The sequence below is a fragment of the Porites lutea genome, chromosome 5 (assembly GCF_958299795.1).
Source record: "Porites lutea chromosome 5, jaPorLute2.1, whole genome shotgun sequence".
Lineage (NCBI taxonomy): Eukaryota > Metazoa > Cnidaria > Anthozoa > Scleractinia > Poritidae > Porites > Porites lutea.
The window spans coordinates 10,048,515-10,067,302 of NC_133205.1; the positions used below are offsets into that span (position 1 = coordinate 10,048,515).

General features: G+C 39.2%; 2 protein-coding genes across 3 annotated transcripts in view; both read right to left on the reverse strand.

Annotated features, from left to right (window-relative positions):
• LOC140939237 (uncharacterized) overlaps positions 1 to 3,994 on the reverse strand; it is an 11,642-nt gene extending 7,648 nt beyond the window's left edge. The window contains exon 1 of one of the 2 annotated variants that reach the window (XM_073388815.1): positions 3,611 to 3,994. In XM_073388815.1, the coding sequence (XP_073244916.1) occupies positions 3,611 to 3,994 (384 nt within the window). Of the gene's footprint in view, positions 1 to 470; positions 911 to 3,610 lie in introns of those variants that run through there. The other variant, XM_073388816.1, reaches the window with a different exon arrangement.
• A 3,492-nt stretch (positions 3,995 to 7,486) lies between these two features.
• Positions 7,487 to 18,755, reverse strand: LOC140939238 (uncharacterized). Its single transcript, XM_073388817.1, has 13 exons — positions 18,612 to 18,755; positions 17,766 to 17,838; positions 16,974 to 17,083; positions 16,695 to 16,850; positions 15,688 to 15,851; positions 15,195 to 15,278; positions 14,654 to 14,724; positions 13,642 to 13,795; positions 12,068 to 12,283; positions 10,977 to 11,151; positions 10,155 to 10,253; positions 9,083 to 9,160; positions 7,487 to 8,504 (listed from the first exon to the last, which is right to left on the reverse strand). Exons 1-13 carry the CDS (start codon positions 18,712 to 18,714, stop codon positions 8,359 to 8,361), a joined length of 1,629 nt encoding a protein of 542 aa, XP_073244918.1. The 5' UTR covers positions 18,715 to 18,755; the 3' UTR covers positions 7,487 to 8,358.
• Positions 18,756 to 18,788: the final 33 nt, after the last annotated feature.

Genomic DNA, 18,788 nt, shown 5'->3' on the forward strand with positions numbered 1-18,788 from the left:
TACAACTAGCTATACAGTGGAAAACAAATAAAAAGTAATCAAAGAAATACAGTGGCAATTTGTAGGTCTGAAGGAAAACACAAACTTAAATTAAGGCAAATAATGATATCACATCCAACATTTAGTAAAAGGTACCATTACGTCCATTGCTGTCACTGTCTGTACTAAGATAAAATAAAAGAATACAATGCCATGATCATGTACATCTTCCTTTGTCTAAACAACGTCTTGTAAATAGACAAGTAACAACAAAAATTCAACCAATTCAACCATCAAGCTGATACTAGCCATTCACATGTAACACAATGTAAATTTAGGTTTTCAAAATAGCTTTCCAAGTTAAATAACTGCTTCAAAATCTGTCTAACAAAAAAACCCAAATCTTATTCTACTCATTCAAAAGAACATTTTAACAAATCTGTCAAAAAACCATAAAATGCAAAAATTATACCAATAAACCTATGCTTTACCTTTATCCGATTCTTCTCTGATTTACTGACCCGCACACAGTTACATTTTTGAAGAAACATAGTGATGTTCACACTTATTTTGATGAAATATTTAAAGCTCTGAGGCTTGAACTTTTTTCTTCTATTGATCGACGAGAAGATGATGTATTGTCAAGAGCGTGACTGTCCATTAATCAATAAGGTTCTTTGTTTACGGTTGGTTTGTGGCTTATACAATGAGTTCTACTTTATGACTGTATTTCCATATGGCTTTCTCCTGTGGATTAAATATCGATGTAAAAAACTTTGTTGTAAGAATGGCACATTGCTTAAAACATTTTCCGGGCAAAGCAACAGTCTGTGCCTTCTTCTTGAATTGAACTGTGAGCAGAAGAATATTTTTTTCCTGTAATTTCCTCACACACCTGGCTGAAACAACTTGTTTTATTTCAATATGCAAATTATCAAGAAAAGCAGAAAATCAAAAATAATCTTTTTCATGACATCACAGCTGTACCACATGCAAACATGCACATCTGCAGTTGTTGAACAGAATAAAATAATCTTGGCTGAAAACGATTTTCAAAATGTTCTAAATAAAGCCATAAAATGAGACGAAGAAAAATACAATTCAAACTAGAAAAAAATATATTCACCATGTAATTTGCTATTATTTCAATAAGAAATGCACTGAAGTACATATAAACTATAATGACAAAAATAAAATGCAAATTTGTAATTCTAACTCATTTGGTTATATCAATCACTAATATTTGTCCGAATCATTCAACATCTTAATGGCAGTGCAGGTCTTCAACAGATGCATGAAATAAAATTATAATCAAAAGCAAAGTTCTACATTTTTACTGTAGATTAGATAAATCACCATAAAAAGTACCAAGCAATATACATGTATGATTCTTAAAAATATTATATTTAGTACCCCTTTTATAACTTGACATAATTTAGGTAATTCATAAAATCATGGCAGTTTTTTTAATTAACAGCTTATGTTTAAAAGTTTCAAACTCACTACTTAAGTTTGTAGTAAATTTTATCTGTGACTCCTAAGGCAAATGCAGACTATTCCACTGAATCCTATGCAACAAACTGACTGGTGCACTTAAAATAAATATCACAGGTCAAATTTTGATTCTAAGTTAATTTTGATTTGTAACTGATTTTCAATTTCCTCTGTCTCCTTAGCCCTAGGTGAAAAAGGAAATTGAGAATCAGCCTACAGTAGTTTAAAACATTTTAATCAGAAATCCAATATTTTGAGCTGTAACATGTACGTTGTAGATATACTTGTACCTTCCTACTTCGCCTTTGTTCCTTCAGATTGAGATACAGATATCATCAAATTTCTATTCATGAAAATGAATTAAATTGGCCTAGGAAGAAAATTAACTGCACAAAAGACAAAAAGAATAAAATTATTCTTATCAACGTTATTATCAGCTGGTTTGTTTGAAATTATTTTGTAAGAATCATCAATCAATTTTTACCAGTTTCTGTGCTGACTGAGAGAACCAGTTACAGATTATCCACAAGTTTTTTACACTTGTTATTCAAAAGCCAGACAGGCTTCAGCGGTAAACATCTTTTTCATAAGAGTGATCTTTATGAAAATGTATAGTCTGCATTTTTAAAGTTTCTACAAAAAAGTTAACACAGACTACTGTATAATAACAAAAACAGCATGTATGAATGATTATTGTTGACAGTATAAAATCAAAATTAAGTTTCCATTGAGTGAAAGTATAGGTTAAACTATTTAATAAACAAAAAGTTATTGTCAGTAAAATTTTTTTTACATGTGTATTTCTCCAGTAACCTTGATTGCTACAAATGTTGTAGGACAGCTCAAGAATCTACATATACAATTATGTAATAAATTTTAAAAGCTGAGAAGATGTAATATCATTTTGTCATTAGATAATTCTCATGCACAGACATGCACCATACCCAAAAAAAAATCTACATCCCAAAAAAGACAGGACAGAATTTGAACCTTGTCCTGCCACGAAAACAGTTAAAAGGCACTCTAATCATGAGAGCTGCCTAGTTCATAAGTTGTGATTCTAGAGTCAAGTTCCACAAAAGCATGCCGGAAGCACAAAGTCTGAATCAAAGTTTTGAATTTGAATTTTAGCAGAGGCACTAAGTTCGACAAACTCTACCGTGCTACCACAGCTTACATACAGTGTATTCTGTGTCAAACTAAATTTATAAATTATTTTATACACTAAACATATTTTTTAAAAGTGTCTTTTAGGAATTGTTTTTTTTTTGTTTCATTTACTGCTGACAACAATTCAGTTCCCCACCCCAAATGCCAATCTTACTGAATGCACAGTAACTGGTACAGCTTAATTCGATGTCCAAAACATTACACAAGTTTGTGATTTGACATTAATTACTTTACAACAACTTATAGTACAGATAAACCTACATCTGTAGCAAAAAGTCAACATTTTTGTAGAAAACATTACATGATGTGTACGTATGTGTGATTTGTTTGATAGTATTTAACTACAGTCTTAAAAAAATGCCTCATAAAAAAATGACTGTGTATACATTCTGCTTGACTCAGGGTCACTTTTTGTTTGCAAAACCTGTTGTCAATAATCAAATTAAACAACAGGGAAATGTTAGTTCCTGTACTCAAGCAACACCAACCTATTTTTACCAAATATATAAAAGCAACAATAGACACTATGAATATTTTGGCTGCAAGACGACATACTGTAACCTGTGAAGCTTGTGAGGCTTATTATGTTAAAGTATTATAAACAATGCCAATTTTTGTTAAATATTTCTTTCGCATCTTGGAGTTTACCAAAATATTACTGAGAATTATTATTTGAATTGAAGCAAAGAAAAAACCATGTCTTGCCCATGAAATGCATAGGAGTTCGTCATCAACAACTATTTCGCAAGTTTGGCTTCTGAACCGAAAATTAACACCTTTGTAAACTCGGAGGAAGTCAAGGCTAGCTGCTTGCTGCAGCAAATACATTCCTGAGGTAATTAACGTTATGTAATGCTTTTCGAGGAGGAAAGACCCTTTCTGCATAGAAATGGTTAAACTATAATAAATATGCCCTGCACATGGGCAAATATCACAACAATACGACATGACGTACATGTAACCTAACCTTCAAACCAAGTCTTTGAGCAGGAATCGGAGTTTTTCCTCCTTGAAGGTGCTCGGCACTTTGAGGCCTCTGTGATCTAGCCTTAGGTACTGGAGGTCTACTCAACTGAGCTACAAGTCCTATTGGGACCGAAGCCCTCTTTCCGGGATCCTGGACGCGTCGACTGGAAGGCGAATGATTCGGTCTCGGAGGTGGATAGCTTGGCATCTGAACAGACTGAACAGCCGTGGCCGGATCAGTGGTCGGATGGACAGCAACTGGATCTAAATATCCTTCATCGTTTTCAGATTCATCGCTACCGCTTTTGGTTCCATCATAGTCTTTTCTTGGCGGCGTAGGAGCCTTGTGGCCTTTGTGCTTAAATAACTTCCCTAGATGAGACATGTCTTACTGTACATGTCGAGTGGTCTTCGTGATCATAATGGCTGCGACAGGATGTGACGACAACGGATCGAAGACTACCTTACTCACGTGACATTTCGCAAAATTACTTCCGGCTGGGAAAGCTCCCAGCAAGGTGGGCATGGAGAGGCCAAAAAAGGTAATTTTTTGTTTGAACTGTTGCACATAACGTTAATTACTTTCGTAATTTACTTGCAAATCAAATAATATACATTTTAAAAAGTGATAAATAATGACGTAGAATTAATGACATTTTCAGTTTCTTTTTCTTCGCGTGCAAATATAACAGAAGTATAATACCTAATATGTACACAAACACTTGAGACGTTTCCTTACTCCTCAAGCTAGGCAGGTCTTTCTGCGATTGAGTTGATTTTCAGTTTCCAGTTCTGATTTAAATTGATCTTTTAATTGGTTGGTTTCTTTTTCAAGCATGAGTCATTATACAAAATATAAAAAAGGTCTTTTTTTAGATTTATGTTTACCTTAAACGGCAAAACTACGCTCGTAAATTATTCTAAACAGAAAACCGTAGAGTTGCGAAGGTCCTCGAATCCGGGAAGTTTCATATGTTTGCACGAAAGTTGTTCTCTACGTGAATGAAAGTCAACAAGCTCCTATGCCGGCTCTCATTCATTAAAGCAGCAAAGATAATTTTCGATAATTTTCGATAAAATCATGGACTTTTTGTCGCCGAAGACGCGAATCCTTTTAAATCAAGCATGCTATTAAAATAACGTCTCTGAATAGTGGAAGGGCATAGAAATATTAGTAATCATATCGCTTTTAGAAAGTCAAATTTTTGCGCAGAATATCTGTCTTATTTACAGTATGAAAATAAAGCATTTCCTTATTAGATATTGCTCGCAAAGAGCTGAACATTGCCCCAAGACCGCCGAGGTGTGTAGCCTTTAGTCCTTAAAATGAGTAAATGAAGGTTAAGAAAGGATCGCAAGTCCAGCCGAGATCGCTTCAAAACGATACTGAAACACAAAACAGACCTTAATCACGGTTTGGAAACCATTTTGTCGGGTAGGCAACCCCGTGAGAAATAACAGTGTTTGTATAAGGATCTAAAGTCGAATAATGTTCTTCGTGAAACGGACGTTCTGAAGAAAGAAGGAATGGTAAACTTAAGCTGCACAGCTATAGCCCAAAGGATTCCACTAGCAAATTTTAAGGGCCATACTTGTGCTTAATTTCTCCAGTCGCTTGCTTTAGATTTTCCATATTATATTTGCCTGCATTTTTTCCCGGGAAAAATTCAATCAGTCGGCAGAAAAAAAATATTACAGACAAATGTACAGAAAATTTAAAAAAGTCGTTCTAGCACAGGTGACGCCCTCCATTTTTTTCGGTAAGATCCGGGTTAGGAGTGATGCTCTTTAGTTTACAATTTATATCAGTTTTCAGAACAGAGACGTTTTACGGAAATTATCCGACATTAGGTTCTTATACAAACACTCAGTAATTTCTAACGTGCCTACCTACCTGTCAAGATGGCTTCCAAAACCGTGATAAGGTCTTTACAGCACGGTCAAGTGTATTTCATTGCACTTGTTCACGTTAAGCTCCGATAAGACGAATTTCTTTAAAATGCAACTGTCATATATCTGTCTGATTTCGATAAACACTAGCCTTTTTTCGCCTGGCGCGCAGCCCGGCTCCAGGCCAGTTCTGTGTCCGAAAAAGTAGGGGCCTTGGCGTTTTGGTCGGTACAGCTGGATAGCCCAGTGACTAACATGTACAGTGAGTGGGTGTATCAGGCATGGGGAGAAAAAATCAGTGGGGTAGAAAGGGGGCTATTTTGACACAACCCGTTCAGTAAGCAGCAGTGTTCACTGGATGCTTTGACCGGCAAGTACCTTGTTCTTACTTTGCCCTAGCCACCTGAATCAGGCCTCTGCTGAGAATGATTATCAAGATTAAAGTAGAGCTCAGTTGGGGGGGGGGGGGGGGGAAGGCACAGACAGTCACCAAGTGTCCTGGGTGGGGAGGGTTAAAGTCTTGGTACAAAGGACATAATTAGCTGAGGACTTGTACACATGCGCTGAAGCCAAGTTTACATAAATTCAGTCAGATATATGAACCCTATTCAGGAGCGGCTACTGCCCTTTTACAAATCGCTTCGCAACGCGATTGCCAGTTGTTGCGGTCGATATTAGGAGAACACAACTCCTAATTTTGGAAATTTTGTGGTACTTGTTTATCCTGTGTTACTCAGCAGTGACCTTTTCAGCAAGTTTTTTTTTTGTTCGCCTGCATAAGCATTTTTTGGCACCATTTTGAATTACGTCATATTTATGTGCATGTACATACGGACGCAACATTGTTGGATGTTACATGTTTCGTCCGTTTGCACACCCTGTTGCATGGTGTTGCATGTTGTTAGGAGTTGCTGCGCAAATTTTGAAACCGGTTAACCTTTTGAGCTAATTAACAACTCCCAACATTTCTTTTGTTCCGTGATCGCCGAAGAGTGGCGCAAGAATGTTGGATCCGTTTGCACTGCTCGTCCAACATTGTTGGGGCCACGCACGCCCATTACACATGATCACCTGGTCTTATGGGACGTATCCTTCCCACGATACACTGCAGGTTCCAACCTTGTTGGGAGTTGTTGCATCCGTTTGCACACCACTGCCAACATGGACGCAACAACGCCCAACATTGCTGGGCCAACAATGTTGGGAGTTGTTCGTCCCTTTGCACGTAGATTTACGTTGTTACGCAGGCTGGGAACCAGTAAACTGCTGGAAGGTCTTTCCCAATCAGAAGAGAAGGCTGCAAGCTGTCGTGGGTGACTCTAAAGGGACCCTTCTGCTTTACTGAACACATGCAGACTCGTCTTCACCCACGGGCAAAGGCTGTGTTAACGGAAAGGAAACATTTGAGGAGCTGTCACATTTGTATTTGCAAAATTTAGAATTAAAAGGCATCAGCGAAAAAACAAACAAACAACAACAACGTCCCCATGCTGGACGAACGACCTCTCTCTGCTTTGAATTTCCTTTCCTCATTTTTAAGTTCGTTGACCATAGGAAAACAACAGGGAAACAATGAAAAGAAAAAAAAAGGCTTTTAAAATGATTACATTCAAACCTTAAAGATGTCAAGCTCCTTTCCCTTTCTCAACTTTTTACTGTTTATTTTTTATTTTTTTTTGTTATTTTATGGTTCAGTTCTGAAGACCCCATTCTGAAGATTAACAGTAATCTGACAACAGCATTAGCAAGGGAGGACCAAGGGGAGCAAGGGTGGCGCAGTGGTGAGAGCGCTCGCCTCCCACCAATGTGGCCCGGCTTCAAATCCCGGCGTCAACGCCATATGTGGGTTGAGTTTGTTGTTGGTTCTCTCCTTAGCTTCCAGAGGTTTTTCTCCGGGTACTCCGGTTTTCCCCTCTCCTCAAAACCCAACATTTCCAAATTCCAATTCGACCAGGAATCACGTAGACGAAGAGCCACTTTGTGGATGTGCTACCTCCAAATCATTATTATTTATTTATTTATTTATTTATTTATTAGCAACCAATGCAAAGACTGCTCCCAAAGTCTCCTTGGTTGGTTCATTACAATATTCTGCATTGTTTGCTTTCAGGTAGTCGCCCTTGGACATGATGACGTTTCAAACAATCGATAAAAAGGTGCGGACGTCTCATGAATTAGACTTCCGTTTAATTACAACCTCTAAATATAACTTTATCGAAATTAACATAGCCCGGCCAACACCCTAAGACTCCGTCTCTGTCCCGATATTCTCTCTCGCTTAAAGTTTTTTTACGCTTCGAAAACTTGAAAGAACTTCTGTACCTAGCCTCGTCCCAGGCATATTTCCATCACAGTGGGATCGAAGTCTCGCCGTCCACAACACAGGGAAGATAGACTCCGTGAGTACCCCACAAAGCGTATAATTTGTGTTCCAACGCCTCTTCATTGCTTTGCAATCAGCATAGCTTGAGACAATAGCCGACATTTCGTGAAGCCACCATTGGTTTCCCCGTGAAATGACGTCTGACAAACGACATACAGAAATTTCATACTGATGACGTGTCACTACCCAGATCTGGGTTGTGCTTTCGATTGGTCCTGCCGCGTGGGAATTTGCATCAACCAATCAGAAGCACTACTCAGATCTGCGTAGTAACGCGTCATCAGTATGGAATTTCTGCGCTCCTGTCCCAGACGTCATTTCACGGAGATACCAGCGGTGGCATCGCGAAATGTGGGCGGTTTTCTCAGGCTACGCTAGGGAAAATAGATGACCTCTACAAACAGGCTTCACCAAAAAAGGCACAAAATTGTCTTGAAATTGTTTTCCTGTGGTTGCAAGTCACAGGTTTACTTTTGTTATCTACAGTTGTACAGTAACAGTGAACTCAAAAATGGCGATAGTATGATGTTATCGATTTGTGAAGTCCAGGCCTCCAACAAAGACCCAGCTGTCACTGCGGCGGAGACTGGCAACCAACGTTCTTTTGGTAACGACAACACGCCTGAAAAGTTAGAGCAAAGATTGGAAATTATTTTAAAACTCTGATAAAATAGATACGCTTTTTATCTTGTTTATCTTTTTCAGTAATGAAAGAGAGGCTGAATGCAGGAACGCGCATCAAATTGTCGACTTTTCATGTGGCACAAGTTCACTGAACTGTCGCCTACGCGAAGCAGTGGTTTTTTAATATTTTGGCAAGCATAGATGATAATTAAACTTTTTTTCGGATTGAGTGCGGTATAACTACTCCTATTGAACTCATTGTAGTATCAGATTTTTTCCAATTTTTTAGGCTGAAGTAAAGGACTAATACCTTTACGCAAGAATATTATTTTTCGGTAAAAGTCTGTTTGTTTGTTTTCGGTATAAGTCCTTTTTTGAAATCACCTAACCTCCCCTCAATAATCAAAAAGGGTGCCTCAAGGAAGGGGGAAGGGAAACGTGATCCTTCCGCGATTTTGTCTTTTTGCTGCAAAGACGAGGGCCTGCATTCTTCGATTGGGCTTTGCCACAGGCAGCCCAATTATAAACGTATGCAATGGGAGGAGAGGGAAGCTAACTTATAGTTACTCAAAATACCTGTATAATGTAACATCAACAAAAATAGCAGTTGTGATAAGATTCCAGCTAACGTTCCTTCAACAGTCTTGACACTTCCTAGGGTAAAAATGATGTTCTTCAGTGCCTAATTAAGCGATAGTGAAACGATAATGGAGCAGATTTTGTACACAGATACTTGAGATGAATATTTAGAAAAACAACTGCATTCGTTACTTGCACGGATTGTATACACATAAGTTGCGGCTACAATAGAAAAGTTCCAAGGCAGCGACCGTGAATCTAGAATCTAACTTGAGTATGTGACCTTCCTTTGGGGCTAGAGAAAGGAGAAGGGGGAAGAGAGTGAACAATTTTCTCTCCCCTCACTGTCTCCCCTTTTGCTTTTCTTTTGCCCTTCTTCCCCCCTCCCCCTCAGAAACGCCTGATACCCAGGCTATCCAGCACGGATCGGAGATCTCAGTCTCGTGGCAAAACAACCAATCATAAGAGTAGCTTTGAATTATCCTGCTCAAAGACGCACTCCCCGTGGAGAGTACGAGACAGCGGGAGAAGATGACTGTGACAAGTGAAATAAAAGACAATAAATATACCGCTTGAGGATGCGGCCATTTTGAGGCGGTTAAGATTGAGTCGAGGTCATGGCGTGGCCTTGGGGACGTTATCACTTTTTTTTGGCTATTATGAAGTTCATACTCACGAAACTGTTACAATTCCGTACCCAACAGAGTGCCATTGGTCAACTTACGCAAAAGGACGGCAGAGGAGAGAAGACGGCAAACCTTGAATGACAAGCTTGACAATAATCAGGTATGAAAAACTTTTCCACCAAACTTTTGTAAAAGACCTATAAAACACAGTAATGTTAAGATCGCGACAAAACTTGAATAGCCCTGTCACGTTTGTCATACACTAACGTTTTGCCGTTCTCTTCTCTGCCGTCCTGTTGCGTAAGCTCACCACTTGTGCCATTCGACGCAACGACCGACCCAGTCTCTTCAAGCCCGACCTCAACACGGGTGAAAATTCCTCTTCACACAGCGCATGCAACAATGACTACAAAGTACAGAGCATGATATCAAAAAAGCTTCACCTAGCCAGCGAAAGCGCCCGAGAGATTTTCCAACAATTGACGCCATTGTGTCACCGATTCCCAAGGCCAGTATTCCAGAGTACAATGCAAGTTTACAACCTGCGAGGAAAAAGAAGGAGTTCCCTGTCTGTCGCTGTAAATTAGCAGATAAATAATCATAGCTTGCTTAGAAGGCGGTTTTGTTGGCGTATTGTTTTTGTATTATCTCACTTAGAAATGAAGATGGCGACCCCTCCCCACCCCCACCCTCCCCAAAAAAACCTTGACCGCGAGCCGTCCCTCTTTTGCTCGTAAATCTGTGAAGTGAAGCAAGCGAAGTAATGTGCCGCGAGCTGCGTGGGCGCAAGTACACGCCAGTCCATATATTATGGGATTAACAATACAAGACAAAATCAAATTGTCAGAAAGGGCGAACCGAAGTTTGTCAAATCCCGTCAAGTTTGGTATTCCTTGGGCCCATATTGAAGGAGATAGGGCATTCAAAATCTACTAAGAAATATATAGAAGACGTTCGGCAATCCATACATTTCTCAGTAAATTGTAAAGTTTGAAATGCCTGGATCTTGCTCGGTACGGACCTGATTGACACCAAACTTGGATGTTTTGTAATGCTCCTTATGCTTTTCTGACTTTGTACGTCTTGTGTCGATAATCTCATTATACACTGACTCCTAACCAGCCTCCCTCGGCTCGGTATAAGCTCTTCTGGCAGGCAACAAAAGGGAAAAAAAGACTCTTAAGTTTCTTAATCAAAATGGTATATCTACGCATAGATAGTCGAGTATTTCGCTGAATTAGCGGTCACCCATATAATATACTCACCAGTGTAATCAGGTTTACTATAATCCACAGGGTATAACCACAAGGGTACAGCTAAACCCAGCAACAAATACACGTGGGTTAAAATCAAGGGACCGGCGTCCTTTTCATCTAAAAACACCTCCAAAGCAGAGTGAATTGATGAGCCAAAAGGGCCTATTCTGTATAATCTGATGTACTGCGAGATGAAGAAAACACGGAAAACAACTTTTTAGTAAACTCAATAGCGACAAAGCCCGGGACAGGTGTAATCAGCAGCAAGCTTGGAAGTAGGATGAAGTTACTCCGGCCTTTGTGCTGGAAACAATCTCTATCTCCAAATCATCTCAACCGCGGGAAAATTGGCTGTCAGCGCTGGTTACTGGGTAACCAGTCTGCTAAACATCACATTTTGTCGTTTACCAAGGGACATTTGACAACCGCTTCCGAAGGACCCCAAAACTGTTTTAACAGGTTTTTCCCGCGAATTCTTTGTTGTCACTGATAGTGAAGCAGCCTGGTTAGCCGGGCTGGCTCGGCTTATGCCTTGTTTCCTCTTAAAATTGTCGTTGTGTTTAAATGAGATTGTGGAGGCGTGTGCGGCCGAGTGTTTAACACCACAAACTGCGGATCTGGAGGTCCGGGATTCAAGCCCCGCCCATCGCGTTGTTTCCTTAGACAAGCAACTTTATTCCACTTTGTCTTAGGTGTATAAATGGGTACCGGCAACTTACTGCTGGGGGCTAACCCTGCGGTGGGCTAGCATCCCGTCCAGGGGAGAGTAGCAATACTCCTTGGCATGCTTCATGCTAATGAAACCGGGATAAACTCCCGCCGTTTAGGCTTTTGGCTCATGTGCGCCTTTACCTTTAAATGAAAAGGCGAGCTGTCCCGCTTGCCGTGATCTCGGCTAGCGAGCCAGCTTGCATTCTCACCCGCATTCTCACATAAATGCAACGATAACTTTAAGAGAAGACCGAGACACGAGCCGAGCCAGCCCGGTAAGCGGGCCAGCCCGGCTAACCTTAATTTGATATCAATTGAATGCCGGATCTCGATTGCTGCGCACTAAACTGCATGCTAAGACACAATTTACGTAGAATATACTTTTTTACCTCAATAAATATAAAAGCAGCTACAGCAAATGATGAAGCTAGGTGTGTAATATAAGGTTCACAGATGACACCGGGGATGTAGATAGCAAGTGCCAAAAGATGAAAGCATTTACGAACTACGGTACTAGATGCGTTAGTTCGTGCATGTCTGCTCTTCCACGCGACGAAGCCAACAGCAACAGCAACTACACAGAACCAGTAACTAATTAATTGCAACTGGAATCGAACAAGAAAAATAGAGAAAAGAATCAGTAAAATTTAGTTAGGACAAAGACATTTTTAGCACATAAAAATGTTACTTTTTTACTCAAACACAAGAGGGTTCAACTGATCGAAAAGAGAAAAGGAAAACTGTCAAAAAACAACTTAAGGTTAGCATAACACTTTTATTGCGTAGACAATTCACCTCTTAATAATTATAATAATCGACACTTAAGTATCAAAATAGTATCTGAGGTCCCGTTTGTTTGGAAAAATCTTATCCCGGCTAGAAAAGTCACTCAGCTACCCGACCTACCCTATACTAGGTGAGCCGACTTTTCCAAGTCTTCTAACATAACTTAGTGAACTATTTACACAAGAAACAAAAAGTTAGCTCGGCTAGAAGAGTGACCCGCCTAGCCGGGATCACCCTTTTCCGATAGTAGAGTCACCCTCCTAGCCGTCCAACATTTTTTCCATATGTCCACACTTTGTGTCTCAGGCAGCCAGGTCAACTCGGTCAACGCGAGACAGTTTAAGCAGCGACGTTTTGAGCGACGCACGTCAACTGAAAGTGGACTTTTTGCACTCTTGAGCTGTGATTTTGAGCAAGCTTTACGGCAAAACGTCTTTTTAACAGTAAAGACATTTAGCAATATAAATTTGGTAGTGTCAAATAAAAAGAGAAAAAGGCTAACTTCCTGATGACGTTCTTCGCTCCAAAACGTCGCTGCTTTAAACTTAATTAATGGCGCTTATTCCATCTGGTTTCTTTCATCAGATGTTGGCAAAATTTTCTGGAGTTGAATTCTAAAGGACTGTATCAAAGTTCAGGAAAAGAAAAAGAACGTTGTCCTGTGTTTCCGTCCTCGACAAAAAGTGAAATTAGGCACTCACGTTGTAGTCGTGCCACGACGGCAAAGAAATGCACAAAAAAGCGTGATGCGCGTGCAAAGTTGTTATTTTGCTAATATAACCCTGTTTCCTTTTTTGCCGTTCGCCTTGCCATTGCCGTCGTTGTTGCTTAAGCTCCATAATAAGAGCAAGACTGTGTGAGCGCTGTAGTCAGCTCTTGGCTTGGGCAAAGGGTCAACGTTTTTCCCATATAAACATTCGCTTAAGTTGACTTGCCTGGGAGGGTGACCCTTTTTCCCGGGACAACTTTTTTTCCCCTTTTTTTAAACTGGTAATACAAACCTGGTAATTTTTCTCTTTTTCTAATTTTTTCCCCAACTATCTCAAAAAAGGAAGCAGCTGTTAAATTCTAACCTGAATCTAATTTCGACCTGTAACACAGCTCCACCATCTCCAAGGTCCCTGTATGACCTCAGAAGACGATTTTCTATTAAAGACAACTTCATTGACAATCTTACCCTTATATGATCTTTGGTCAGGTAGGTCCATAGCCAGGTAAAGGGATCTACACCTCCCAGAATAAGAACAGTCCAGGGTAGAAGAAATGCAAAGAATGTGAAAAGTATGGCAGCATAGAAAGCCACATACCCGGTAATAGTCTCCCAGTAATCTCTGAAGATGGAAAAAAACAAGTTTCATGTTCAAAAAGAGGATAATTTAATATCACATAAAGCTGAAGTAAGCATGCGACTCTAAATTTGGAAGGCTGACTTTTTGTGGTTTGTATGAAATAACTATTTTGAGGTGCATTATAAGATACATTCATGTTAATCCGACGTCTTGTTTTGACTCTAGTTACTTGTTTTGTGTGACAAACAAGAAAGACAGTGTTGCTATTCATGGAAGATTTAACTGTGTTGAGGATTTTTTACAGGTCAAATCATCTTTAACCTGAGAAAACAGCCACAATTCCACTATGCTACCACTGGTTTGCTTGTAATCACGTTTGAGGAACAAGCTCAAAAATGGTGACACATGTTACCACCCAGATCAAGGTAGTGCTGATTGTTTGAAGCAGACATTTCTATTGTGGCACAAGCAATCATCACTACCCCAGGGTTTTCATTAAGAATTCTAGTAGCAGGAAAAAGATGTAACATTGCAGGAGAATATTTTTTAATATATTAAAAGAGACTCTGATCTGAGTAAAAAAATAGTCATAGGCTATTGACCGTTAGCCAGAGAATTCTGCGTAGTCAATGAGGAATTCTCTGATCTCCAACACATCATCAGCATGGAATTTCTGCACTCATTCCTCACATGTCATTTTAAGGGGAGACCAGTGGTGGCGTCATGAAGAGTTGGCTGTTTTCTAAGGCTCAATAGTCTTTTTTTTTGCAAGATATATATATTTTTACCCAGTCAAATTCACAGTTTTAAGTAGCCTTACTATATCAGCAATGAATAATGCCAACACAGGTACATGTTATTTTTACTTTAAGATTAAAAAGGTGGGCAATCGTTTCTCACCGAACTAAAGTCAGGTAATAAAAAACTGGCAGCAATAAAAGTCCTGTAGTAAGTGAGCCTGTAATTAGAACCTGCAAGCAATGAAAATGGTGGTCAGTCCTGCTGAATGACTCAGGGGCATATCCAGGATCTTTTATAGAGGGGAAGACTGATACCATTTACCAAGCACTGCAAACTACTGGTATTTGTTAATTTATGCAACACCACAAAAGAGAGGAACTAGAGGTAAGTCACAGTGCATTTTGAGGGTTGGCTGGGCTGTCCTTATAAAGGGGAGTTGCTAACCACCCGATAATTCAACCCCCCAGATCCTCCCCTGTGTCTATGATGATGAATTTAGAATTATGCGTACACCATCACACTAAAATCAGTAATGAGTCCAGACCTTCATTGAGGTAGGAGGGGGGATGCTCATCCAGGTTTTGTGTACGTCAAGGGGGAGCTCCCTGAAATTTTTTCCCTCTTTGGGCCATGGTTTGGTCTAATTAAAATAATGAGGGGGTATGGAAAGAATACGCCATCAATTCTGCCAGGCACTTACCTGTATCCAGTGCAAATGAGTGCTTTTGGGGAGCTCTTCATGGATTCCAATGATGTTGCGAAAAGGAGGCCAAATATGAGACAACTGTAAACATTCAAGTTGCAACATTACTGTTTTTATTCTGACTCACTCATAATATTTTCATTTAAAAGAAGCTTGATGCAAAGGTCAATTCAATACCAAGGAGGGCTATCACCCATTCATATCATTCTTCAGTCACCAAGATACAGTGAAACTGATTATGGGAGCTATCAAGAAACTTCAAAATTGGGTTGTAAGCATTTATGTGGTAACTGCATGAACAAGGATGATCAAACTCAACCTACTTTTAGACATAATACTGTTATCAAAAAAATTTGAATCTGAAGAAAAAAACACATGTACATGTATATTGTCTACAAACCATGCAACCAGTTTGCTTAAATGCATAATTATTAATTTATTTAATGAAAACTGCCAGTCAAGGCATTAAAATATTTTACAACAAGTTTACCTTTATCGCAAGATCTGCAAATGAATCAACTGACAGCAGAACTATTGCCTCTGTAATGATCATTGCTTCACCGACAGTAAAAGATTTTGGTATCCATCGCAGGATGGCAAATAAAGCCACAAAGAACAAACACACACATATGGACACTCGGATAATATCTATATCTGCAAAATAAAATGTTTAGGTTTGGCTTTTCTTACTATGAGAGTTTAACGCTCCAATAACTAAATGGTAAGAAGTACATTGTAGTAAGTACCGCTTGATTTCGATTAGCAAAGACAGTGGCAATATCAGAGTGTCATCAATCTTGAAGATGTCCCCTGTGCCCATCTCAACTAGGTTAAGCTGTTGTATGGGAATCAAGCATTATCCTGTATACAGTTGAGCCTCCATTAAGCGGCCACCTATTAAGCAGCCACCCTCTACTAAGTGGCTAGTAATCAGAGTCTCAAAATAATTTATAGAAAAGAATGGGAAATTAAACCTCTAATAGGCAGGAGCTGCAGCATGCACCTTTTGGTTGTGTCAACGACAGCTCTCCCATTGTCGCCACCTCTATTAAGTGGATATGAAGCCCTTGATACATTTTGTCTGGCTTCATTTCAAGAATATGATGAAGGAAAATACAGTCAGAGATAGAGGGTGACGACTGATTGTGAACAGTTAAATGATTGATCTGTAATGCTTCTACTATTACAAGTTTGTTTCAAAATAATGTGATGTTTCTCCTAAAGATTATACTAATTTATGATGAACCTCCATCGAGCCGCCAACCTCTATAATTAAGAGGCCACTTGCCAGTACCCCAAGAGTGACTGCTCAATAGAGGTTCAACTGTAATTGAAAGATTGAATTAAAGTTGTTGTTTTTGTAGAAAAATAATGGTACGGTCACGGCGAAGGTGATGATCAATATGATGATGACAACACCTGTGTGTAGTTTACAAATTTTTCTTTGATAGTCAGTGTTGATACTGATTATTGGACTATTGACCAGATAATACATACCAGCAAAGTGAACATTTATTGTGGCTCCAATTGATGTTGTCACCAGAAAGAAGAAGAATGAAGAGACCAATAGTTTCTCATTGTTTAAAAATAACATAATTGAGACTGTGAACATGCTCATCAGTTGAGAGGCTAGCAAATAGGATCTGTTTAGCACTGGAATAATACAAACATTTAATTAATTGCACATCCATGTACTTTGCATACAATAAGAGGTATTAACCACTGGAGATCTGAAATCTAGAGACAAGTACACTGTTTTAAAATTATTTATAGTACCTGATACTTTAAGATTTTTGTCTGGCCATCTCTCAATAAATGCTATTTGACTTGCAAGAACCATCGGAACTAAAAGTGAGCCAGTTTCCATACCATCACTAGCAAATGGCCTGAAAATGAAATGGCTGTTACGTCAGTTATTGTACAGGGTGAGGTTTATTACATAGGCTAGTATGGAGTGATTTAACAAGTTCTTGGTACAGCTGTGCTTAAGTTTGTGATTTTTTTCATCATAGGTTAAGATCTTTTACCCATATTGCCTTTCTTTGCTTAGCACTATTAATTAGCTACTAGAAGGATAAAAACGTCCTTAAATGCTAGTCTTAACACATTCACAAGAATTTCTTTTCTGGAGCTCTTCAGGGCTCCTTTTCAGGAATTATCCTACCACGAATAAAGAAATAACATTACAGTAATATGGTTGTTGCATGAAGTATCCTAGCTAGTTGAATAATATAATCCTGCACTTAAGTCACAGCGTGCAAAGAAAGTACTGTCCAATAGCCCGGGGCTAGTGGATTTTGCTATCGGCCCGACGGGCAAGTATTGTTTTATGAGGAATTTGAATAAAAGAAGAAGAAAACGTTTTTGGGACTAGCTGAAATGACGTCTGGGCTAGTAAATGCTAGCTTCAGCTTGCCCGAATGGCAAGCTGTAAAAATGATTTTCTTTGCACCCTGAGTCATCACCTATTGTTGCTGTTGTTTTCTTTTTGTCCCATAATTTTGCTCTTTTATTGAAAGAGAGAGTGATGGGAAACAAAACACTGAATAGCTATGCATGTAGCTTTACCTGAAAGTAAACCATTTCTTGATACCCACTGTCCATCGTGATTTCATTGAAGGAAGACAAGCAACTAAAAATACTTAAATAAAACATGTAGATTACAAAAAATTCAGGCCACCTCTGCATCACTGAAGCTAGTCATTACTCAGCCACTTATGTTGAGGAATACACACAAGTCAGACCTTGGGTACTTCATATTAGACACAATTAATTGTAACTTCCACGTTTGACAGAATTCCTTGCATTTCAGTGTGGAGTAATAGGGCTAGAGCAGGGATTTCATTAAGAATGGCAGGTTAGAGGAGAATCTTTTGAAAGAGGCTCCATGTCTGAATAAAAAATAGTCATAGTCATGGGCTAAAGAACATTAGCTGGAGAATTCAATGTAGCAAACATAGAATTCTCTGATCTCCGATGCCTAATGACACCCTGCTAAAGAACACCTTGTGATGAATGTCAGTCAAGGAATGAATCTCATTAGCATAAATTTCTGGACATAACTACGAGGGTATTAAAGAAACAAATACCTTGGGGTTCAACCAGTCCGAAATTGTATTTTCATTATGATTAAAATTATCAACTTAGAGAAGGTAAGATTTCCTCGGTCTCCTCGCAGTGCTCACAGCCCTGCCCGTGTATTTATAATGCATACTTCTCTATTCGTGTAAACTGTTTGACGTGTGAAGTAGTATGAGATCGCTCTGTGTGCAAATCTTACCCACGTGAAAGCAAAGGAGAGCTACTTCATTGTACAGTATATAGCTTGACCGTATCTGATCTGCCATCATAATCATTTGCAGATCAGATGATTCGTACTCTATACTAGCTACGTTCATTAGCTTTTCTACTTACAAACTATATGAAACAATACATAGCCAGCGCTTTGTTTCAACTCAAACAGGCTGCAAAATACACACAAGCTGGCTCCAGTGACAACAGCAGCTTCTCCAGACATTTTTTCAGCGACGATCTCCTAACATCTCCTTCAAAAAACCACCAGGCGTTCTATCTCCTCAGATAGGAAAGTTG